The sequence below is a fragment of the Chamaea fasciata genome, unplaced genomic scaffold (assembly GCF_029207755.1).
Source record: "Chamaea fasciata isolate MVZ Bird 193981 ecotype frontalis unplaced genomic scaffold, bChaFas1.0.hap1 SCAF_2, whole genome shotgun sequence".
NCBI lineage: Eukaryota > Metazoa > Chordata > Aves > Passeriformes > Sylviidae > Chamaea > Chamaea fasciata.
Window position 1 is genome coordinate 73,534,447 of NW_027094087.1, and position 25,506 is coordinate 73,559,952.

At 37.8% G+C, this 25,506-nt stretch overlaps 1 protein-coding gene across 1 annotated transcript in view; it reads left to right on the top strand.

The window, feature by feature from the left end:
* The window catches only part of GPC5 (glypican 5), a 595,392-nt gene that overhangs the window by 80,717 nt on the left and 489,169 nt on the right, over nucleotides 1–25,506 (top strand). The window contains exon 3 of the mRNA XM_066176349.1: nucleotides 10,920–11,614. Coding sequence (XP_066032446.1) covers nucleotides 10,920–11,614 — 695 coding nt within the window. The remainder of the gene's footprint in view (nucleotides 1–10,919; nucleotides 11,615–25,506) is intronic.

Consider the following 25,506-nt stretch of genomic DNA (forward strand, 5'->3'; position numbering starts at 1 on the left):
GTCTTCAACATGGCATTCACATGAGTAAATTGGGAATGATCTTGATTAAAGTACCATTAAACAGATACTAAAGCTTTTGTAAATGTTAATTTGATTGGTTAGCAAGTTCTCAGAGTCAGAATAGAAGAAGACACTTCAGATGTGGTCCTTGAGCAGGTACAGACACCATTTTCACCACCATGTTGAATGGCAAACAGCATGCTCTCAATGAGAGAAGGCAGCAAGAACTCTTTCATAGGCTGGAAAATGGAGCTGAAATTCAATGGGGATGTATGTAGATTCTGTACTGAGGCAGGAATAAGATTGAGTTGAGGACTTAAGGACTGGCTCAGCAGTTGTTCTGTTGAAATGATGTATAAAGCTTAGGTTTTCCCACAGTAAACATGATTTAGAGAAGCCGTGCAATTCTGAAATGGTTTAGCAAAACATTTTTGAAGCAGCTGATCAGACAGAGCTGAATTTGGAACTCCTAAACATCCAGCTTGTCCACTTAAGCACATAATTTGGGCAATTTAGACTTCCTTTTGGTAGTCTTTAGAATTAAGTTCAACTACATAGGGGTGGAATGTGCCCCCCTTATGACTGAAAGAAGATTGTTCATTTTAATAAAAAGAAAAGAGTTTTCAGGAGCAAGATTCATTTCCCAGTTTCTCTGAACTAATGACCCTCTTTATCTGTATAAATAGAGGAGGAAAGCAGCCTGATTCATCTTATTTCCATGTGGACATCTAAACTAGGTCAGATGAATCATGCTATTATCCTCTCTGCTGCTAGTTGAGATGTAGACAAACCTGCTTTGGAGATGCATTTGGTCTTTAGAGATGTCTGCCGTCATTTGGAGAGGATCTAATCTGGAATAACTGAGAGGAGGAAGAAGAAAATAATTTGTTTTCATTGGTAGAAGCAAATGAGAGTATAGTGAAGCACTGGAATGATTTTCTTGAAGGGTGTGGCTTCTCTGTTAATGTTAATTTTAAGGATAGTTTAGATGAAGAAGTTAAAATATAAGGTCATAAATCTAATTGAACCTGCCCTGGGTTTAACAGATGGATTAGAACACATCTCAAGTGCTTTCTAGCCCTGTGTTTCTGCATGGTTTCATTCTTTACTGAAAGATCTTCCAGTCCTATGTAATCCAGGATACATAACGGAAAAAGGGAGTGGGGAGGTAATGATGCAGTTTTGAGTGATGCCAGAAATACATACCTCATGTCACATTGCATGATGGGGCAAATCACATCATGGGGTAGAAACTACTCTGGGCTTGTACTTTGGAAGAGGCACATATTTCCATCAGCTAATATCTCCAGCTCCTTCCTGGAAAGCATTACATGCCTTGAGAATGTGTGAGTCAGCAGTGCTGCAGCAGCACTTGCAGAACAGGGCTTAGCAGAGCATCTGCAAACAGTGGCAGGGTGAAAGCAAGTAAAGCTGTAGTGTAAAAGTAGATAATGTACTGATTATACTCACAATCTTTCTGAAACGAAAGAAAAGTAGCAGCATTTAAAAAGGCATATTATCTTTTGTGTATTTGAAAAAAGCTTGGTGAAGTCTACAGAGCATTAAGATACAAATTTTAAGAGAATAATTGATTGATATTCAGCCCATACTCAACCCATATTTATGTTTCTACACAGTAAAAAATTGATATGCATTTAAATTTAACATCGTTTGTTTCTGGTCTATTGAGGGAGCTCTGACTAAACATTAATAGTCATAAAAAGGCACAATGCAAAATAAAACCAGAAAATAATAGATGAGATAAAAAATCTCATTAAAATACATATAAATGTATTGGTTTTTAAGAAGAAGATATAAAAAATTCTCAGGTTAGTCTGCTTCTTGAAAACGTGTAGACGATAGAAAGAAATCCAGACTCCATAAAGAAATCCAGGGTTTGACTTCTTCCCATGTTGCCATGAGGTCAGAAAGCTGGACTTAAAAATCAGATGGGAGAGCCTTTGTTCTGCTTCCTCAGCAGATGGAGGGCATGGAGATCCACGGCCTGCAGGAGACAGAAGGGGTCTCAGTGGAACCTAAACAGTTCTTTTATTCTATCATTCTAAGTGCCAAAGCTACTAGCAGCTATAGATCATTTAACATGTATTATTTAATCCTTATTCTCTAAAGAACGTGCAGTAAGTTGGTGTAGAAATCAATTGTATTAAAATCAGGATTCATACTGGATAAGGAAGGATGAATCAAAGTAGAGTGAACTGTTCCAATCCATATTGAGATTTGATTTTAAGATGTTATCATCAAAAGCAGCTGCATAGAATATTCTGTACATCTGTCATTTTAGAAGCAATTATTCTTTCCTGAGATTTCCCTAGACTACAAATATCTTCTGAATTTCACCTAATTTAGATGAGTTTTTGTACTGAAACTGTATGTCCTTTCCTAACCAGTTTAAAGAACTGTAGTTTTATATTTTTGGCAGGTGCTGTTTTTTGCTTGTAATTGTGAAAGAGAACATTTGGCTGCCTGGTTATCCACTTGCTTTGAGTTTCTGTCTTGTCAAGTGAGAAGTGCTACATTTACTTACCTGTCTGAAACTTGAAAGTGCATACTTCATTTCTTTTTATAGTGTGTGCCAAAATAGGTACTGAAATGCATGGCATAGACCAAAATGCTTTTTTTATCACCTGTGTTCAGCAGAATTTTGCACATATCACTGACAGTGATAAGGTCACTAATCACTAATATACCAGAGCTATACAGAGGGACATGCAGTTTTCCTTCTTGATATCCAGTATTTACAGAGGAACACGGAACTAGCTTCAGTACAGTATAGATGCAGTCATAAAATTCATTGTTCCTGGATCTTCTGTGAAAAACTTGGATGCCTTAAGGACTTTTTTTTTTCCTCTCTCAGTAAATAGGAAGTTAGGCAAAGTGAATTAAAAAGTAATAAATGCATCTAATCCCTTACCAAGCTCTCTGGAGGATCTTTGAAACCCATTACATGTAGTCATATGTCAAGTAAACAATATCCTTAAATTCTTTTGACTAACTGGTCTGATAATTTTAGTGTGGAATTCCTCAGACTGTCAGATGCAGGAATTCACCAAACCTCAATCAACACTTAGAAAAAAGCTGTGGGATTAAATATTCAGTGGTACAAAATTAATATATTTACTTGTTTGATGTGCAAGAAATGTTGATCTGTAGTGTTGCATCTGCTAGAACCTGATTAACATTTCACTTTAGTTAGTATTAAAAAAAAACCCAGCTTACTGAAGATGAGTGAGTATTGTCACCACAAAACTGTTATTATTGGAAAAAATAGTCAGGTTTTAAACTTTTAAATAGAAAGAGAAAAGCTTCATCTGATGTCAGTCATCATCATGGTTTTATAGAAATCTTCATGAGGTTGTTCGTTCTTTGCAAGTGTAATTTCTCTGTGATTCCCTAATAATTAATTCCTATAAAGTTAGAATGTATAGACATAATGCTCTGGCACCTCCCTGGAACCAACCATGTATTTCATTCGAAGAAAGGCAGACCACAGGTGTGAAGAGGGAAAAAAGATTTGCATAAATGCATAAGAAGTTTGTAATTTATCTATCATTAAGACCACTTTATAGAAGCATGATCATCTCAATTCTTTATTTGTATAAATTGCAGTACTGAATTATGTTTAAGGACACTTCCTTTAATACCAGTTCCCTGCAAAAATCTTAGGGCTTCTGTGTCAGATCCTTTTATAGTAAATGGGAAAGGAACAAGCACTTCCAGCAAGTACTTCATCTCAACCTAAAGTAGTCATCTAAAGTCAGAGTGGTGAATCATGCCTTAGAAGTACTTCTTAACTCACATATATGTTGTTTGTAATTATGTGAAATGAATTTATCCTTCTAATCATTTAATTTTCTGGCCCTCCTATCTCAACATCATACTGCTATAAATTCTGAATAATACCCTTTTCACACATCTGAGATGACTTGCTGTCCTTATTTATTATGGAAAATGTGTAAAAATGGTTGTCTTAAATCAGTATCAATTTAATGTCCTTTTGCAAACCATGCACAGCATTTTACATCAAAATATTTTCAAACAATTTTGTTATAAGATACTGGTTTTAAAGCTCTGATTCCCTGGAGTGCTCTGCTTGTGACTCTGAGCATATTTCGTTCCACGTTAGTAAGCAATATATTCAGAATTTAGAAATATTTTCCTCTGGGGAAGTATTGCCTGGAGAGCAGTGCAAAATCAGAGAGAACATAAGCAGAATCGAAGAGGAAAAAAAAATTGTTTGGTCGAGCTCTGTTAATTGCTAGTTATTTCTTCTCCTGGCACCATAGAAAACAATCTGCTCATGTAGCTTCCAAAATGACAAGATGAATGGTTCCATAGTCATCACTATTAAAAGGATAACAGCAGACTGAAAAGAAAAGGGAAGAACAGTTTTGAGAGAGAAGTGGAATCACTGCTTATAACTAGATGAAGTGATAACCTTGCATTATTCATTCATTCTTTCATTCATATGACAGACATTCAATATTAAAATAGGATCTGTCAAGGTAAGATTAAATACTTTACGTTCCGTTATGACTTAGTATGTTAAACAGCAAATTCAAAGGCTAGATATTTTAAAATCAACAACAGTAAGTTTCACTGAAAATTTCAAAAATAATCTTCTGAATCAATTGTGATGATTTCCATTAAGTTATAAAATTAATGTAACTTTGAAGAACTGGATAAAAACCAAATTTATTCCAATATTTTATTGAAAAACATAAAACAACCACAAAAACCAAAACAAAAAACCACACCAACAAAATCCCCTCCAAAAAGCAAAACAAAGACAAAAAAACAAAAACCCCAATCAAACAAACCAAAAGCAAAACCCACAAAAAAACCCTCAAGCAAATTACAAGATTTGGAACATTTCATAATACCTCAACTTGAGACCTTCTGCTTTGTTGGGCCATTTCTCAAATGCATAGATGAGAAGATGGAGAAGGAAGGAACACACACCTAAATTTGTTGATTTAGAAAGCAAGTTCCATATAGCAAAATAGTTTGTGTCAGGATTAGTAAGCAAAAATTAACACTGTGTGATGATATTAAGTAGATTATAAAACAAGAACAAGAAGTACACTTACTACTTCAGACTAGTGAAAAGATGTAGCACGAAAATGAGTGGAATTCATCTCACCTGGCTTTGAGACATATTTTCTACATTCTATGTATTGTTTAACTTGGGAATAAGTTTTTTATGAGTCCTCACAATTTCTTTGAGGGGAAGAAAGAAGAACACATTTGGATTTGAGACGATTTGCTATTTCATTTCAAAGTGCAACAGTTCTTTCTAGTATAAATGATGCTTATAGCCTGAATTATGTATGATTATGCATGATTGCTAATTCCTATTAACATTCCAACTAAAGCTGTCCTCTACCAACTTCCTTGTGTCCTGATGCTAAAAAGACCACAAAAAGCCCCAACTAAAAAAAAAAAATTACAGTATGACTAAACCAAACTCAAAATCTCAGCATATGTGGGAAACTCCTTAAGTACATGAATAATATGCCACTGAACACAGAACAAGTTAGGCAATGGTCAACCAATTCTAATTCAAGTTTCTTGAATGTTTGTGGCTTTTTTTTTCAAAGACAGCTAAAGTAAATTCAAGACCAAGCAAGACCTGACAAACTTTACGGCCTATTATGAGTACTTTGAGCTATAAAAGCCTGAGGTGCATTGCTATCCTTTGAGCACACAAAGTTAGTTATGCTACAGTTTTAATGTTATACCTGTTTTCTTACTGATTTCATTGGTGAGTCTTCAATCTATGAAACGAGTTAATTTGAAATATGTGTTAATGAGGAGCAGTTTCAGTAAGTCTCAAATCTCTCTGACTGGTACTCACCCTATTGATCTCTCTCCCAGATAACTTTCCCAAGTAATGCTCTAATGAGTTCATTCTTTATAATTCATTTATATGTCCTGAAGATATCATTCTTCCAGCTCATTTTTCTGATATGGTAAATGATTCAAGGATTTTGCATTATATCTGTCACTTTGTAATTAGGAATAGCTACACTGAATTTCCCACCTATACATATTTCTCTGTGTGATGTATTTTAAAGAAAGATATTATGGATGTAATGCTGGATGTGTGGATTAATTTCATCTCCACCTTTTTTTTTTTTCATAAATTTTGAATGCCTTTTGCTTACGTGGCTGTAACTTGCACCTGAGACATTTGTTGTGACTCTAGAAGGACAGTGTATGCAAGGTACATTTGATTGTGCTATAAATCTTTAGATTTATAGAGGGAGTTTGATGCTTCTGAGTTATTTGTGCTACCCATGAACAGAAGGAAAACTTAAAGGATCGCCAAACATACATGGCAGCTGGCAATACTTTCCCATAGGATTTTTCAAATCCTTATAAGTTTATAAAATTGCTGGGTTTTCCACGTTTACTTGGATTTAGTTATTGATTCCTGTGTATTACAGGCTGATCCTTAAGATACTCCAGGCTCATCAGTTTTGGATCTCCTCTGGACTGTGAAAGGCTGTCTTGCTAAATACAATGTCATAAAGCAAGGATGGATTTTAACCTGTCTGGTTATAATTTATTGAGTTCTATATGTTTCCCTAAATGTGAATTAATTTATATTATGTAATTTAGCCTGGTGAATTATTGCCAAAATATAAGACTTCACAACTTGTTGGACCACTACTAATACTGAATTTTTAATTTATTAGACTATCTCTGCATGAAGTATGTGTAAGTATAAACATATGTGTTTCCAAAGGTAGTGCTCAGCATTTAGAACCACGCAATTTCTCATTTAGCAGATTTATAGAACATCTGTTTAAAGAAAAGGTAAACTTAAGAAAATATGGTTGTTTTACAAAAGCATGGTTCCGTAGAAATTTATTTCAAATTAATTTTCTATGGTACCTATAGTAGAAAGACACTTTGCTCAAACTATTAAGGATGAGAATTGCAGGGCTGGTTTAAAATCTAATCCAAATTCTGTTTTAATCTGTGCAGTATTTCCGTTAAATCTGATTAATTTCCAGGAGTAATAAAACTAGATTTATTTTTTGTTCTCTTTGTTTTAGTAATCAAGGCATATCTATACTTCTGATTTTTATTTTAAACCCATTTATCCACTGGACTAATTCATACCTTGGAACTTCTGTATATTTAGAAGTACCTATGGCTCTCAGGAACTGAAAGGTTAAAGGAGGGGAAGAGAGAAAATCTTTTAAAGCAATGACCTGATAGTTGTCTTACATCACTTTGTAATCACTTTGTTAAACACACTATTATCAAAAAATAATGTATATATGTACTGGTATGAAGTATCAGCTGAAAAAAATGCTATGCATAAAACAAACAAGTTCTCATCTACAAATTTTTTCTATCCTCGTGTTTTGTTCTTAGTAGAATAATGAGGAGAAAAACTACTGTTCTTTCAAAAATTAATTGGTTAAAATATTGACAACGCTGAAATTTGATTTAGGAGTGCACATACAATAGTTTTCATTGTCACCAAAGAAAAACAAAATTGGCATGTCATCTGTAGAAAACACGAGGCATTATTAAGAGTAGGGTTGCACAAAGTATCTATAGGATATTGTATAGCAGTTAATATGAAGATCTCATAAATTATGGAGATATGAGACACTGACCCTAAAGATTAAAAAATAATTTAAAAATAATTTGAATAAAAAGAGCTTGTATTGCTCATCTTATTTATACTTAAAATGTATTTTTAATGTATTAGATTTATATTGATTGAACACTCATCACTTCTTTTATGTTGCTGAGTAATTAATGCTGATTATGTTAGGCTCAGCCCATGGATTTAAAAGATAAACACATTGCCACAGCTTGCAGTATTAAACCAATATAACTTGGTTTGTCACAGAAGTATCAGAATGTGTTATAAATGACATAGATTGCTGTTGTAAGGTATTCACAGGAACTATTCAATTTTGAAAGTAAACATTGGTCTGATTTGCTGACTGTCAGCAAATTTGCTGGGGGCAAAACAAATCTCTGAAATAGCCATGGTTATAAAGTAGAAAATGTGCAAATAGAAAAAAACCTTTTCAACAGTTTCTGTATGAAATCATGAAATTACAATTAAACAACATGATGCAGAATTGTAAACACAAGCGGCCAGTATCATCACATCCTATTTAGAAAGGCAGAAATAGTCAGTAAATTATGCAGTAGATTATTGTACTCATTCATGTGGGGATTGGTGAGGCACTAGCAATGTAGTTCAATATCAAAGATTTGTTATTGTTTAGACCACATTGTAAAATCTATTGATTGTCTATGTGCAGCATGATTTATTCTTTCAACTAATATTTGTGCACTTGGTAATAGGGTACTGCAGCCATGGATTGTAACAGATGTTTTAGATCACAGACTTTACGGTTTCCATCTAGGAAAAGTAATAATGAAAAAGCTTCAATATTCTTTTCATTTTATTATTTTAAGCCATCTAAACCAAGAATCAATTTTATTTATTTTTTTTGTCTTTGCTCTTCTGGGCTGCTCCAGGATTTTATATGAAGGGTTGTCAAGTCTGTGATAACTAGATATCTAGAATTTAGTTCAGTGGTCTCAGCACAGCCATCTAGTACCATTTTAAATGCAAAATATTTATAGAGAGCCTGGAGATATGATACAAGACCTGGAGAACACACATGCCCTTTTGGACAGGCAAATAAAAAATGGCATCTACTATTAAAAGTGCTATCAAACACTCTTAGGTGACTAAATAAAGTTTCTGTAGTAGCATGTTCTTTGCATGTTCTTTGAATTCCCTATTTCCCCCAGAAAAATGAGATGCATTATAGTTAGATATTCAATAATTTAGGGTTGTAATTTAATTTCCCATGTACCTGTACCTGCATGGGAGCTGGGTGTCCAAACTGCCTGTGCAGCTGGTGGATATCTCATCCTTAGTTCAGGTGCCTTAAAGTGGGCATCTTGATCAATTTAATCTACCCTGTGGATCTGTTGTGCCTCATTTGCTGCTCCAGAAGGAAGTGGGTCAGGTATGAGGTGTGAGGAGCTGGTGGAGGTGTTGGGAGCTGCAGAGGTACTCAGCTGACACTCCTGCATGTTAACTCACAGGATAAACCCAAGAGGCTTTTCTGGATTGAATAGGTCTCCTTTGGTCGGAACATAGCTTCATGAAGGCTACTGACTTTAGTAGTATGACTTTTGAAACAAATTAATCCCTTTGCTGAATCACTATTTTTGGCAACTATGAATGATTATAGTGAAATTCACTTAAGGACAGGTTCATATATGTATGTGACATAGCAAAAGAAAAAACCAGCAAAGACCACACAAGTGGGATGCACTTTCTGACTCCTTACTGTCAGCTGTCAATACCTTTTTTCTTGTGTGCATGCTAGAAGAATAGAAAAGAGAACAGCAAATTCAATTTCAGAGTGGTGTGTAATATGAAACTTAAACTTAGAGATAGCAGATGAATGACTGTGATTTAGAAGCATGTATCTCATTTTTATTGGAGAAAAGAGAAACTGAATACAAAGTATGTGTGATCTTTTCACAAAGCATGCAATTTCAAACTCTCTGCAGTCAGCAAGAATCCTTTCACTGACCTGAACTGAACAAAGATGTGATAGCCAGTCTTGTCTTGTTTACATTTATTCTGGTTTTTGTACCATACCTTTTAGTCAGTTGCTGACCAGCAGACTTCAGATTGCTTCAGAAATTGCTTAACATGGTTTGACACTGTTTGATTCTGCCTGTATTTAACATCACTGTTTGGACAGTATTAACTGTACTTCATGCTTTTCCTTACTTTATTTTTACAGTCTTACGTAAAAATAAATGTGAAAAAAACCTGAAAATTTGTAAAACCTGAAATAAAAGTTACTGAGTTGTTCAGTGGATAAAATGGGTTAATATTTGTAATATGTCTTTCTGTGTTTCTATCCTCAACTCTAAGCTAGTTTCTTCCATATATTGCTCCATTGCCTTCCCTAAAGTGCAACTTTTTCAAGCAGATATAGGGAATTCCTCAATATGAACACACTTTTTCTGTTTTGAAAACTGACATTTTTTCTTAACTGCAAATCATAGATCAAGTCAGGAGAGGATATTTTTCCTGTATACTTAAACTGCTTTATTAAACACTTACTCAGTGTATTTAAGGATTAGCACCTTAATGGACACATTTCACAAACATGAAATGCAAGTTTGTCCTTTCAGGCTTTATTCATTATGCAGTTCTTGAGGCTTAGCGAGGGATTATCCATCAGTTCCCAGGGAAAGCAGTTCTTGACCATACCATTTGCCAGACCAAACAGCAGTGTTTAAAATCATGTTCTCATGTGTGTTTGGAACATCTGCTTTGTCTGAAAGACACAAAATAAAAACTGATCTTTAAGAGTTAAAGATCATGCTTATATTGTTTTTAAGAGTTAAAGATCATGTTTATATTGTTTGGTGTTACTTTTCCCCTTCTATTTAACATGGTAAGAGGAATGACTTGGAGTTACTGAGAGCATTCAGCTGTTTATTGCAATTTGCAGTCCTGAGATGAGAGAGCTAATGTCTTTATATACATAGACAGATACAATAGGACTTTGTTGTATTTTGTAACTTAATAACTCAGCTTACATTTATTTACTGGTTTGTTTTCTTTTTTTATGTTGTTGTATTTAATGTAACCTGCAAAGAAAACATGGATTATTAATTGTGTTGTAACATTACTTGTAAGGCACTTCCCTATATAGAAAAGACAGTTATCATAGTTTGTGAGAAGTTTGTCTCATGAAAAATTCTAATGCAATTATTCATTTGGGATATATATAAGTTGTCCTAATGTAGCTGTTTTATGTAGTTGCTCTAATTTCTTATTTTATTAACCTTAAAAATAATGATTGATTGATTTATTGCAGAAACCTTTGAAATGCTTATCAGACTGGCTGAGAATTACACAAGCACACTTTTCTGCAATGCGTATAGAACCATGGCTGCTGAGGCTACTGTGCATGTGCAGGAGTTTTTCACAGATGCTGGACTCTTCTTATTTGGCACAGACATCAGCACAGAGGAATTTGTGAATAGATTTTTTGACACCCTGTTTCCAGTAGTCTACAACCATGTGATTAACCCTGGTCTGACTGACATTTCACTGGAATATGCGGAGTGCCTCCGGGTGGCGAGAAGAGACATCAAACCCTTTGGCAACATTCCCAAAATGGCCATAGGACAAATGGGAAAATCACTCTTACCCAGCCGGACTTTCCTGCAGGCTCTGAATTTGGGGATTGAAGTGATCAATACAACAGATCACCTGCACTTCTCCAAAGCCTGCAGCAGAGCTTTGCTGAGAATGCAGTACTGCCCACACTGCCAGGGTCTGACACTGAGCAAGCCCTGCATGGGCTACTGCCTCAACACCATCCAAGGCTGCCTGGCTGATGTAGCAGAAGTTGATCTCCACTGGAGGGGGTATATCCAGTCCCTGGAGGAGCTCTCAGGAGCCCTGAGCGGAGCACACAGCATTGAGCACGTGCTGCTGAACTTCCATTCCCTTGTTCGTGACGCCCTGGAACAGGCTCGGATCAACGGGAAAGAATTATCAGAGCAGGTAAGATGCTGGATGTAGCCACACTTGGGGCAAACGTGACAGTAGGAAAAGTATCACGGAGAGCTGTTATTTGTTTGGCCATTTTTATGGTGAGGAACACATTTGTATCTGAGTTCAGCTTTATTTGACTAAGCAGTTTCTGGGGGCACAAAAATCACTTTTTGTAAACGTAAGAAAATTGTTTGATTGTTACCTTATGTGCACATTATAATAAATGTAAACAATCCTTATTTTAGATACCAGTGGCCTGCCTTAAAGAACTTCTGACTTTGCATATATCATTTCCATAATTTTGTATGTTTCAGAGGAAGCAGCACAGTTCATTTGTAACATGAAGTAAGTCCTTTCTTACACTTAAGAGAAAGAAAAAGTTGTGTGAGAGTTCTGTTAGCTGTAAATGTGTGAAGTGAAGAATTTTAGGATACTGCTACAGAAAGTGGACACTATTTAACTACACTTCAGGGGAAAAAGCTAGTATATATGCTAATTTAAGTACCAAAATCTTTTTTTTTTCTGTATTTTATTTAATCCACAATTTTTCCCTATTCTTACAGGCAGACTTCACTGACAGTGGCATATTCTGTATTAAATGCTGGATCAGATAGCTTGGTGTGGGGAGATGCCTTTAGTTTAGTTAGTACACCCTAAGAAGAGTGTCTGGGTGTCCCTGTGCTCTGGCATCAGCTGAGATGCAGGAGCACTTCTAGAGCTGCCTCAATTCATGATGAGCTGAAGTTATGGCAGTGTCTTCTGCTAAGCAGCTGACATGACCTCTGACAATAAACAGCTTGGCCTAATATAATAAATAGAGCTTTCTTCATTTCTTACTATGACCCAGAGTCTGATAAAATTGGTTCTTCGTCCTGCTGTAATCAGTGAATAACAGGGTTCATTTCTACTGATTTCCCACTTTATCTGCTTTATACCAGCCAGCTTCATGGTATCCATAATATCCTGCTGCTCAACTTCTTTGAGAAAAGCTGTCATTTTTTTGGAAGAGGGTTTTTCACTAACAGTCCAACTCAAAAGTTTCTTACTGATGTCTCTCTAATTCCCAGGTTACTTCAGATCTACTTTTTAGGAAAGTACCCTATTGCTCCTTTGATTTCTGTGGGACCTCCTTTGCCTACCATTTTCAGGAACAGGCTAGAACAAAAAAAAAGGTTCAAGGGAAGGACTTGTGTTTCCTGCTTCATCCTGGATCATTTAATTTGAAAAGTTTTAGACTTGGATTTTCAACAGTGAATTGTCATTGGCTCAGACTCAAAAATCTCTCAGCACACTCATGTTTTCAAAATGAAAGTTTTTACAGTCCAGAATAGTATATTTCACTGAATTTTAGTAAAAAATTAAATGGGTGAAGAACCCTCTACTTAGTGTGTTGCTTAATGAAAACTCCATATTGATTCAAAATAAAGTGCTTTATGGTGATATTCCTGAAAACTTCAAGCCTTCCTTCTCCCCGTCCTTCATTCAGTGTAAGGAATACTAAAATTTCTTAATATTCTTTATATTTGTTGCCAATGTGTTTGTTCAAAGATCATACGTTTACTAATATTATGTTAAAAGCATCTCATATAGAACCATTTCCCAGCGTCAAAACCCACATACATCATTTTTAACTCCAACTGCACCAGACCTAGACATCTCTTTCACCTAATTTCTCTGTTACAGTTGACCAGTCCTTTCTCTCTTTGATCACTAAGTTGGTCAAATAAGACTGTGATGCAATGATCCCGTGAAACATGGTGATCTAGTCAGTGTAGTTCATATTTTCCCATTTATTAGGTATCGAGACTTAATTCTGACATGTAATAAATACAGTCTTTCAGCTTTAAGAGGTAGAGGACAGGAATTTCATTGAAATTGGCTCATTAATATTTATTTTATCTTCAGAGTGACTCATGAACTGTTTAAGGTTTTGATAAGCAATTAATGCATCCGTGACTCTAACAGACAGGGGAAAGATGATTATGGGCAAGCAATAATGGTTTGCTTAGGCACACAGCAGTCTCTGCAGTTTTAAAAGAGAATTTCATTACATTTTGTGAGTTCTAAAGAAGCAGACAGAGAAAAAAAAACAGTGTTTGGAAATATCATATATCATTATGTAAATGTTAATGTGAGAATCTACAGAGTATCCTGCTTAATGATATGTGTAGTTGTGCAGTCTTTTTATTAATTCATGGCTATGTTTGTGTAAATAACTATATGTAAAGGATTTTTCTAACACTTTACAGGAGTATTTAAATCTGATGTATATTCATGCTCTAAGCTCTGTGTGGTGTGGAAAGAACACTATTGCCTATGGCTTCCTTTTACAGAACTCTTTTTTCTAGTAATTTACAGCTTGTTCCTTTTTCCGCTTGGGTCAGCAGAGCAGTGCCACTCTGTGTCCATCTGAAATTTGTCCTTCCCATTTTTCTTACTGTTTCAAAATCACCTTTAATTCCTGCCTCCCACAGCTCTACTGACTGACAAATAAGTGCAGCACCTGTTCATCATCTCGATACCTGTGCATTATGTGATGCTATTCTGTAGAATTTAGTGGAGATGTGTGGGTTGTGCGACTATTCATGGATCTATGTATTTTCACGCCTACGTATTGTCATATATTTAATGCCACTTCTGTTTCTGAAGTCTGTATTTGTCCATATATTGCTCACTGCATGGTGTACTCTTATGCCTTTTAGCTGGAACAGAATTTTTTTAGCAAACAGCTGTGGGAATGCTGGTGCAGTTATAGTGTAATAGAGGTTTAAGAGAGCTGCACCATACAAAACAGGAACAGTATGCTTTATCTGTGTAATCTGAAGAAGATGGTATGTAGTTCTTACACCCTGGGTAACAGCTAGAAGTGCCCATTGGTACAGAACACCTTGAAGACTCATCCTGTGCTTCTTTTGTGTTCGGCCCAAGTTGCCAAAGGCTGGTCTCTGAGCTTGTGTATAGCCCATGGAATCCCCATGGAGGGCACTGTACAGCCTGATGAATGCACGAGAAGTTTATGGCACATTTAAGCCTTATATACATGTAAAAAACCTCAAACCAAACCAAAACACCACTAAAAACCAAAAACCAAGCAAACAACCCATGGAAATTTGTTTACAAGTTACAATAAATTGTTTCATTCACCCCCATTCTGTTATTGAAACCACTGTCAATGTTAAGACAAAAGGAAAAAGACAGATTTTAGCAAGATTTACTGAGTTTTGGTGTGGATGGAGCCTACTGTCTCCAGCAGAAGAGCATTTTTCCTCTCCCTTTATGTATGGATGTCTTGGTTTGAAAGACAGGTGTCTCCAGGGGAGAGAAGGATCTTCCCTTGGAATGGAGAATGTAATCTCCCCTCCCTCCAAATTATTATAATTTTGCAATTAGGAGCTTTCAGGCAAAGATATGGTAATAGGAATAACTGTTCTTTACTGGGAATATTAAAAATACAAATGTAGCAATAAAAAAAGAAAAAACAAACCCAAGCAAACAAAACCAAACAAAATGCTAGAAACACTGACAGTCAGAATACAACCTGATACTGTGTTTGTCAGGGTGTTGGAAACAGTCCTAACAAGTCCGCCTGGAGTGACAGTGGTTCTGTTGGAGCTGATCCTGTAGAAGGGTCCAGTGGTGGCAAGATGGGTCTGGTCTTCCTCTGGGAATCCAGTGAAAAACAGGCTGTCATGTTGTCCTGAATTTCAGCTTTTATCTAGGTAGGAATGGTTGGCTCCTCTCACTGGGTGGAGCATCTCACAATGGGATGATGTAATTTTATCAGTCATGGGGTGAGCCTTAATGGCCTATTAACAGCAGATATCACCCGCATAGAGGACAGGTTGTGGAAGAGATAAAGAACACTGCCCCACCTGGTTTTAACAGCTGGCTCATTAGCAGAAGGCACCAACCCCCCTCCCCCCTGGAATTATGAGGAATGGCTTATACAAAACATAAAGAAAACACCTCCCCAACTGGTTTCAACAGATGGCAAATAGAATACACATTTTTGGTTTCATATTGCAACCCAAGACACTGGATTAATTTCACACCCGCAGGCCATGGAAGAGCAGCCTCCTGTGTCACTTTCAGTGTGATTCAATAGTAATTTAAGCCAGTCTCACCCTGGATTGCCCAAGTCCTGCTCTGGAATCGTCCTCAGCTCTCCGTTCCCACCCGTCTGCCTCTGTGCATGCTGTCCTGACAGCTGAAAGTCAGGCTGTTTGAGGGAGTGTCTATGCTCTTAGCCAGAGTTTGTTTTTGCTGCTTGAAGGCTTGTGCTGTTACACGTTCAGCAACCCACAACCTAGAGGTTCACTGGAATGCAACAGAGGACCTGAGAGGAGGGGAAATGGGTTTGAGGTCAGGAAAAAGATGAAGGAAAAGGGGAAAGGAAAAGGACAGAAGAGAAAGCAAAAATTCACAGGGTTTTATAGTTAAATCTTCTCCGCAGACTTTGCATATGAGTTTTGTTCTTGAGTCCCAGAAGATCAATGGTGTCTGAGTTTAATATTGAATAAAAGAGATGAAAAAGAATATTGATTAGTTGTTCATTGGCTATTCTGAGCACTGATGATTTTGGGATCTGAAGGAAAAAGAAGTATGTGACCATGATACTAAAAGATACATATGCATATAAAAATGTGGGAATCAGAAACACTACATTAAAAAAAAAAAAATCACAAAAATTCTGGCATTTCCTTATTTTGAAAGTGAGGAATCTGTGATACAAGTTTGGTAAAATTCTTGTATGTATTTTTACATGTAATATAAGCCAACAAAAATTTAGAATGGGATTTTCAAAAGCACTGTGTCTTCACTGTGTTCTGAGAGTTTTTCCAAACAGTTGGAGACGACAAAAATATCAGAACAGTGGAGCTCTGAAGTCCTTTCATCTCAGTCTTATTCTCAAAGAATGTCTAAGTTATGTGTCTCCTAAAAATAGGCATAATTATGTTCTATTAAGAGAGACTTCTGTCTTGTTGGGTGTTTTTTGTTTGCTTTTTTTGTTGTTTGTTTTTGTTTGTTTTTAATCAGTTGTCTAATACTGGAAAGAAAGCAAGATCTTTCTTGCGGCACAGAATGCTAGCAGAAAGAAGAATTTAATAGACTTTATTTAGAGCTTTATTTTTCTTCCTGTTTATTTTTGCTGGAATTAATTATCTGTAAACAGCAGGAATTGCTATAATAAAGTTATGTCTTCAAAAAGATTAAGAAGGATGATACAGGAAAATATGCAAGTCAGTCAGCCTTACCTCCGTCCCTGTAAAGGTGATGGAGTAACTCATCCTGGAAACTATATTCCAAACAAATGAAGAAAAAGTTGATTGGGAATAATGGTTCACCTACTTGACATCCTTAACAGGACAGCCAGATTGATAGGATATGGGCAGAGCAATGGATGGTGTCTACCTCACCTTTACCAAAGCCTTTGAGACTGTCTCCTACAACATCCTTAAATATAAACTATCAGAATGTACAGTGAGGAAGACTGAAAAAAGGATGGGCGGCAGGGCCCAAAGGATTGTCATCAGTAGCACAAAGTACAGCTGGAGGCAAGTCATTAGTGCTATGACCCCCAGGGGCTGATACTGAGGCGGATACTCTTTAATATCTTCATTAATGGACGGGGTGATGGAACAGTTTACCCTCAGCAAATTTGGAGACAGTACCAAACTGGTAGGAGCAGCTGATACACCAAATGATTGCTCCATTCAGAGGAACCTTGGCAGGCTAAAGAATTGACCTGACGGGAATCTGACAAAGTTCAATAAAGGGGAATGAACGGTCTTGCACCTGGGGAGGAATAACCCCGTGCATCAAGGGGGTTGGAGGCTGACTGAGTGGGAAGCAGCTTTGGAAGAAACAGCATTAGGCTCCCAGAGGACACCAAGTTGAACATGAGAAATGCACCTGTACAGTAAAGAGGAAGTAAACAGCCTCCTGGGTTTCATTAGGAAAAATGCTGCCAGCAGTTTGAGGGAGGTGAGCCATCCCTTCTCAGCACTGCTGAGACCACATCTTAAGTGCTCTGTCCAGTTCTGGGCTGCCTAGTGTGAGAAAGTTATGGAGTGACTGAAGTGAGTCCAGCCACAAAGATGAATATGAGACTGGAGCATCTTCCATATATGGAGAGGCTGAGAGAGATGGGGCTGTTTCGCCTGGAGAAGAAGAGGCTCAAGGGGAATCTTACCAATGTGTACAAATACATGGTATGAGCCACGGAAGAGGAAAAAGCCAAGCTATTTTCAGCCTTGCTCGCTGACTGGATAAGAGGCAATGAGCAGAAATCAAACCCCATGAAATTGCATAGAATGGGTTGTCCAGAGAGGTTCTGGACTTTCCATCTTTGGAAATATTCAAAACCCAACTAGACATGTGTAAGAGACGGTCCGAAGATCCCTCATCTGCCTCACGACCATCGTCAAGGACAGAGACTGAAACCCCTAAAAGGGACTTTAAAATCTCAATGCAGGAGTTATGGCCTGGCTGAGGTGGAATGTTGGCCAAGTGCTGCCTGCAGGTGTGTTTGATGGAAAAACCCAGCACCCCTATCGGAACATCAGAACCTGAGCAGAAACAATGGGTAAGTCATGGTGAAGTGACTGCGCCTGCTGACTTGTACTGGTTGACACTGTACCTGCTGACGACCGACTTGTTCTGAGTTCTCTAAATGAACACACTGCAATGATTTCCCCCACCTGTTTGGCCAACTGCCTATCGCTTTGGAGAGGACTATAAGAACCCCTGAGTTAACCACAGACTTTGTGATCACCCCACTGGAGAAGATCGCGTCTATAGGCATCTTCACGCCTCGAGGACTTGTCCTTCCACGTTGGTAGCTATAATCCCCTTCCCCTCTTTTTCTGTCTTTCTTACTATTCTCTTTTCTCTTCCCACTACCGCATTTGTTGGCACTAAATAAAGGTGCATTTGTGATTGAGTAAACTGAGTTTGTCCCCCGCTGTGTCTTTTGCACTCTGAGATCCCTAAAACGAACCATCACGAACCCCGTTTGTGTGAGCGGATCGTGTCAACATGGACCTGGACAATCAGCTTTATCTGGCCCTGATTAAATAGGCATGTTAGACTATACGACCTCACAAAATCCCTCCTAAATAAATCTGATTCTGTGAAATGGTTTAGAAGGTGGGTGCATCAGGGGAATATTCTTACTGAGGAGCCAACATCTTTTACTCAATAGCTGTGGTGGAATAAGACCCGCATAGAAGGATCATGAACAGGGCAGGAACATACCATGTTAATGGTGTTCTTATAGTGCAGGATATGGGCACTGGCTTCATCTCATGGCTGGTGAACATCGCCATGCAAGCATGTTGCTAAAACTGAATCTTCACAAGTCTGTATTCACTGTTTATTGATTTCACATATCTTTGGTCAAAGCAGAGGAATGAATTGCTCTTTATACAATCTCTAAGCATGGAGAAAATTCCCCACAACAGGATGATAAAGTTTGAGACTAGTGGAGTGATAGCCTGGAGGTTCTCAAAGGAAGTGGTAGCCAAGCTACCATTCAACAGTAGTATTTTTGTTCTCAAGAGAAGTGGAGGTATTAGTGATAAGATATGGAGGGAAAATGAGCTTTGGTTTAGAGATTGGACAGATAGTACTTAAATTTGAGATTGTGGAAAAATTATTTATATTGTTCCTGTTACCAAACTTTCTGGACTCAGCCTTGTGCTCCTTCAACTTTCAGCGAGTGTGTGTTCACATTACCGATTTGTAAAAGACAACCCCCAAGTGAGCCACTTGCCATAAAGTTCGTTCATACTTTAAAATAAAGACCAAGAAAACCCTAAGCCCCTATGATTTTCAGCAAAGCAGATTTTGGAATAAAATTGTGGAATTCTGCCTGAAGCTCTTGGCATATGACTGTACTGTTATAACTTTGCTGAAGTTAAATTACTTGATACATTGATGAATTTAAATTACTTCACGAGATCGATAGTAACTGATTTGTGAAAACTGCTGAACAGTAATCGGGTTTAAAGTCTAATACACTTGTGTTCAAGACGAAGATTCCTACTTCAGCTAACACAGAATTGAAGACCATCACCTTCTCATTCTCTCCATTCAGATATGCCTACAGCCAGAGGTGTGAAAAACTGTACTATGCTTCTGTGTACATTATGGCATATTTTTATATATCTGTCATTTTTTTAATGTAACATTGTCGTTGTTTAGCATGGATTGGCAGCTTAGCTGACCCATAGAAGAATTGTCCATGCCTCTGAAGAACCCCACCTTAAATCAGAGGTCCCAGGTGACTTGGCCCTTTTTCCTACTTGTGGCTGGAGAAGGTAACAGAGCTCTGAGGAGTGGCTCAGGCTGGCCAGGCCATGCTGCTTCCCACTGCGGGGGGAGCCAGCCCTGGTCTGGCTGTGCCTGTGGGCCCCCATCAGCTGCCGGGGGTGGGGGTGGAGACTGCAGCTGAGATCCCGGACTGCCCGAGCTGCTCCAATCAGTGTGAGGGTCTTTTTTCCCTTTCCCCCATCAGCTCGGCCAACGCGACCTTCCCCCTTGAATTCAGCCGCTGCCCGGAAAAAGGACGACCTGGGCAAATTTAACTCTTTTATGTCACAGATGAAATTTCCAAAGCCCTAACCTTTTTCTCAGTGAGAGAGACAGCCAAATTAGAGATATGTAAAGGGACAATATGAAGATATCTAAGTCAGTAAACAAAGAGTGACTTCTTAAGTGGGGGGAGGTGACAAGTTGCCTGAGTCCTAGGCTGAAATCTCCTGGGAGTTTTGGTGATAGACTATAATATGAATGTGCCAGAATAATCCTTTAAATCGTGGACAGTATGAATCGGGGAGATGATTTGTGGATTCTTTGAGCAACGATATTGGTGATTGACGGAATGAATATTGAAGTAGAAGTTGGGATTTGGTGGTCCCATGAGAAGCTTGAACAGAGAGAGATGAGAAGAAGCCCCCTGTGCCAGTGGAAGAAGTAAGAAGACATCTCTGTTCCTTGAGTTGAAGAATCTTTTGCCTTGAAGTTGTTTATCTTCAGAAGTACCGCCCTAATATATGTGTGAGTCTGTGGCCCATATGTAGTCATAGGAAGGGCTATATGGTATGGGAGGTTCCACAACTGCAGAAATCTCCTAGGTGGGCTGCATTTGTGTGAGTTGTAAGCCACAAGCAGACTGTTTCTCTTGTGGAAAGTTACCAAACAATAGGAGAGACTCCTCTCTCTCAAAGACTGAATGAAACACTGTTTTATAAGTGGCACTGACCTGGACTTCTGAGTTTTGCCTCTTTACATTGTTTGTAGAAAATGAGCAGTTTGTAGTGGAAGAAAGGGTTAGTTTAGAAATTTATTTGTCCTTTTTTTTTTTTTATTTTCCTTTGCTTCTCTTGGTGTGTGTTAATAAAATCTATCTGTTTATCTTAAGTTGGGGCCTGTTTTGCCTTTTTCTCCCAAAATCCTATCTCCCATTAGCAAACAAAATTCAGCGAACATGAAACCACCACATAAATGGTGCCATGACTTGGGTAAGCGAATCAAAACCACTACAAACATGAAGTAATTCATGACCTCCATCAAATTCAGATTCAAATTCTAGTGTTGTATTTCACTTCCCCATTGTTTCATCATGGAAAGGCTCCTTGCATCTATCAAAAAGTTTTCTTCTGAAGCAAAGCTGGGTTTTGTTTGTCAGAAAAGAGAATGGAGAACTTTAAAGACAAAGTGAAAGTCACCAAATAAAGTGTTAATTGCTTGTTTCTAACTAATGAAAAGTTGTTTTCATTAAATAGTAGGCTTTATTCCTACCTGAACATACTCAGCAGTTGGACAGCTCTTCTCATCTTTTTTTTGCTCGATCCATCCTTTCTATGCATTTCAGTAGCTTGCATTTACTGAAGGGTGAAGTATTACCCTTATTTCTGGGTATATCTTATACCACACACTACATATTGCTACAAGTCCCTATGCTGTTTTTTTTGTGATGGAAATCACTGTTTATCCAATAAGAAGAAGATACCTGCTACAACATTTAACATAAAAATGGTGGTAGTCACAACTCAAGAGCATTGTGTGTGTTGGAATGGCAGCTATATGTCTAATGTTGCTGGATTATCCTCGAAATTTGTGTCCGTCTACAGTGCAATTGTTCTGCTTTTTTCTAATGTGTAGAAACAGGCTTGAAATCATGCACAGAATATTGGCAAAGGCAATAATACATGCATAGTTACGCACACATTGTGGAAAAATGGGTGTTAGGGTTATGATCTGCTCCTTCGATATATCCAGGCATTGTGCTCAAATGCAAATTGGAAAGACAAAATACGTGCACATTGCTGGACATGCACTTGATAATATCCTGTTTGTCTTTTATTTTAAGGTTTATGATGCTCTGGGAGATGTGTGGCAAACACTGGAAGCACTTGTTTCCATTGAGAACTTTAAACATTATAGCAGAACATGAAACCATGACTGTCTAAACAAAATCAGTTGCTATGTTCCTCAGCTTCTCAGAATTTAAATATATGGTATATCAGCTTTTGGTACCACTCTCAAGATACATCCTTTTCTATTCCTCTTTTTTTTTTTTTTCAATTTTCTTTTTATTTATGGAAATGACTGAGGACATACTTCTCACCTTCAGTGAGTTCATTTCTCACAGTTTTCTTGTCTTGGGTTTTGTAACCAAAAAAATGTTATTCTATTCAATCTATTGAAACTGAGTGGGTCAGTGTTACTTATCAGATGGAGCAGTGACGCTTATCTCTCTTCATTGTTTGACTACCCCCATGGGGGTATCTTCTGCTCATGGACCATTAAAGCTCACCAATGACATAACACATTACATCATACCATTGTAAGATACTCTGCCCAAGGAGGAGAAGCCAAACCGTCTTCACCTAGATAAAAAGGAGCCACAAGTGTCACCAGTCATCCAGTTTTCCACCAGATCCCCGGAGGAGGACCAGACCCATCTCACCATTACTGGACCCTTTTTTTTTCGACGGGACCATCTCTACTGCAACAGAGCCACATCTGCCACTCCAGGAGGGCTTACTTTGGACTGCTTCCAACACCCTGACCAACAGGGCGTCAGGTTGTATTTCTGACTCTGTCGAGGTTTTCTAGGATTTCTTGTTTGTTTGTTTGCTTGCTTATTCTTCTGTACTACAACATTTGTATTTTTATATCCCTAGTAAAAACCTGCTATACCTATTCCCAAAATCTTTGCCTGACAGCCTTTTAATTGCAAATTAATAATAATTTGGAAAAGGGGGAGAGGGGCATACATTCCAAGGAAAACTCAAATCTACCCTGGCAGATACCTGTCTGTCTAAACCAAGACATTTCTGAAAAGTGCTTTTTAAAAATTTGTTTGCTGAATTGCCCAGATTCCTCCCCTGTGTCTCCCACAGTGGAGTTATTTGTATGGGCTGCAAGTTACACTGGCAAAGGGTTTTATGGACTGACAACAATCCCCAGTCCCCAAGCCCCCTGCAGTACCTGGGGGACTGAGGGGCAGCGGAAGAGCTGGAAATGAAGGAGTGAGATTTGCCTTGAGATGGAGAGAGGAGTTAGGAAGGAGGTGTTTCTAGACTGAACTGTTTCCCACCCTCGCCATCTCTTCTTAATTTGAACTATATTAATTAGTCTTCCCCAAACTGAGGGTGTTTTGGCCATGATACTAATTGGTGAGGGATTTCCTTGTCTTAGTCTTGACCTACAAGCTTTTTCTTCTTATTTCTTTCCCCTTATTCTTTAGAGGAGAGGGAGTGAGAGAGCAGCTGGGTGGGCCTTTGGCTCTTAGCCAAGTCCATCCCAGTGCAGTTATCAACACACAGGCATGTCTTTGGCAAGCAATGCTGAGAAGTGCAGGTCTACATGAGGTATGTTCAATCTAGACTGCCAAGTTAATAATGTAGAAATATATCATGGCATGCATTATGCATTCGTATTTAATGTGTTTTGAATGAATCTGCTTCACAATTTGGAATTACTTGAAACTCATGTCAAATGTTTCGATTTTGCTGCATTTCTTTTTTAAGATTGGGATCTGTTATGTCGGGAAAGCATAGAATCTTTAATATACCTTCCCTTTTTAATCTTTTTTTTTTTTAATAACAGAAGATTAGGTAAAATTTGGGTAAAATCCACAGATCTGAAATGACTTTCCTCTTTCCAATGACTGCATGGGGACTCAGAGGTCTGAAAAATGTGGAGTAAGCAGTCTAGGCTGGCATCATTGTCTGTATTTAGGTGTTATGATAGATACCTAATCTGCTTTGGCACAGTGGCAAGTTTGTCTCAATGTGCTTACTGGGCACTTGGACTGAAGAGGAAGATTCTCTAAGAGACTGCAAATACTGCAATCTGATTGTTCAGATTTGCAAAAAGAGAAGGAAAGAGACTTTTCACTCTTTCCGCAAAGCTGAGTAGAAGGTATGAACACGTGTAAAGAACACTAACAATCCTTTCTGTAAGCTGAGTATGTGTTTTTTCTCTGCTCTTAGTTTTTCATTGTGAAACAGAATAACTTCACAAAGAGAGAGGTACTGAGCTGAGCAGACTCCTGGTACCTCGGTTGGCCTTTAAATCAGTACTAATGCTTTGTAATGAAAGAGAAAAACTTTTTTAAGGCAAATCCGGAGATTTTGAAGCTAATGAGCTTTTTTGACTGTTTTGGTCCCTGAAATCGTATGAACATGTGTGAATAAGTGAATGTCTTGTACAACGCAAAAGATCTTCAAAGAAAACTTGTTATCCCAGTTTCAAGGAAGAGAGTAAAGAGGCACTGAAACAATATATAGATACAGGAAGCAGAAACATTGATCTTGTAAGCTGCAGTTTGGAATGGGGAAGAAATATGTAGGTGCTCTCAAATATTAACTAAATAGTGGGTTTTCCCCTTCTTTTTTTCTGACATTTTTTGATTCTTTTTATCATGAAAAGGTGACTCTCCAATCATAGAAAGAGTTACTGACGGTGTCTAGTGATAATTGAAATAATGCATTCAGACTGTTAAATTAAGTGGACATGATTTTATTAGCTTACATATTTTTGTTACAGAATTTTGCTAACAAAACTGCTCTGCTCTTCACAATTCTGGAACATAAATTGCAGCCTGTAATAAAGTGTAAATGTGTTGTACAAATATGCTGATTCAGCTAGCTTCGTTTGCTTTCACTAATTCTTTATGTATTTTAAATTGAAATATGCTCTTTGTTTTAAGTGAGTTATGTGCCTGATAAAGGTTATACAGCCCCAATTCTGCTTTCATTGACAATCACTCTTCTACTGAATTTCTTTTGGTTTACACAGGTGACCCTGGGTAGTCTTAGACCTAGATTTAAAGAACAATTCTGCCTGTGTCCTACAAGACAGCACAATGTTAGCCCTCTGTGTCAGAATTGTATTTGCTGGGCACACAGAAATAAGGAGTAATGAAGTATATTTGAACCACAAGAAAGCATAAATAAGTCAAACTACACACAAACAGCTGATCTTTGGAAAGGGCTATTGCTGGTTTTATATAATTTCTTTTTGGAGGAGAACCACAGAGTGTTTTCACTGAACATAAATGAAACACCTTGGCATCCACTGAAGCAGACTTGGATCGGGGGAGCTGGCAGCCTCTCGTAAGAAGCAGTTTTTGTTGAACTGCCTTTGAAGAGTTTGAACTGGCAGTGCTGTGTTCTGGCTGCAGGCTAACTTGGCTGAGAACATTCGGATTTCCCCTGACATTAAGTCATTTAAAGTTTAAAAAAAACCAAAATCATTTCCTCCCCTTCCAGCTCCATTCAGAAGGAGAAACTATTTTTACTGCCAGACTTGCTGAGTGTTAGTCCCTCATGAATGGAGTAGCAGGATTAAAACCATTTACAATTACAGTAATTAAAGACCAGAAG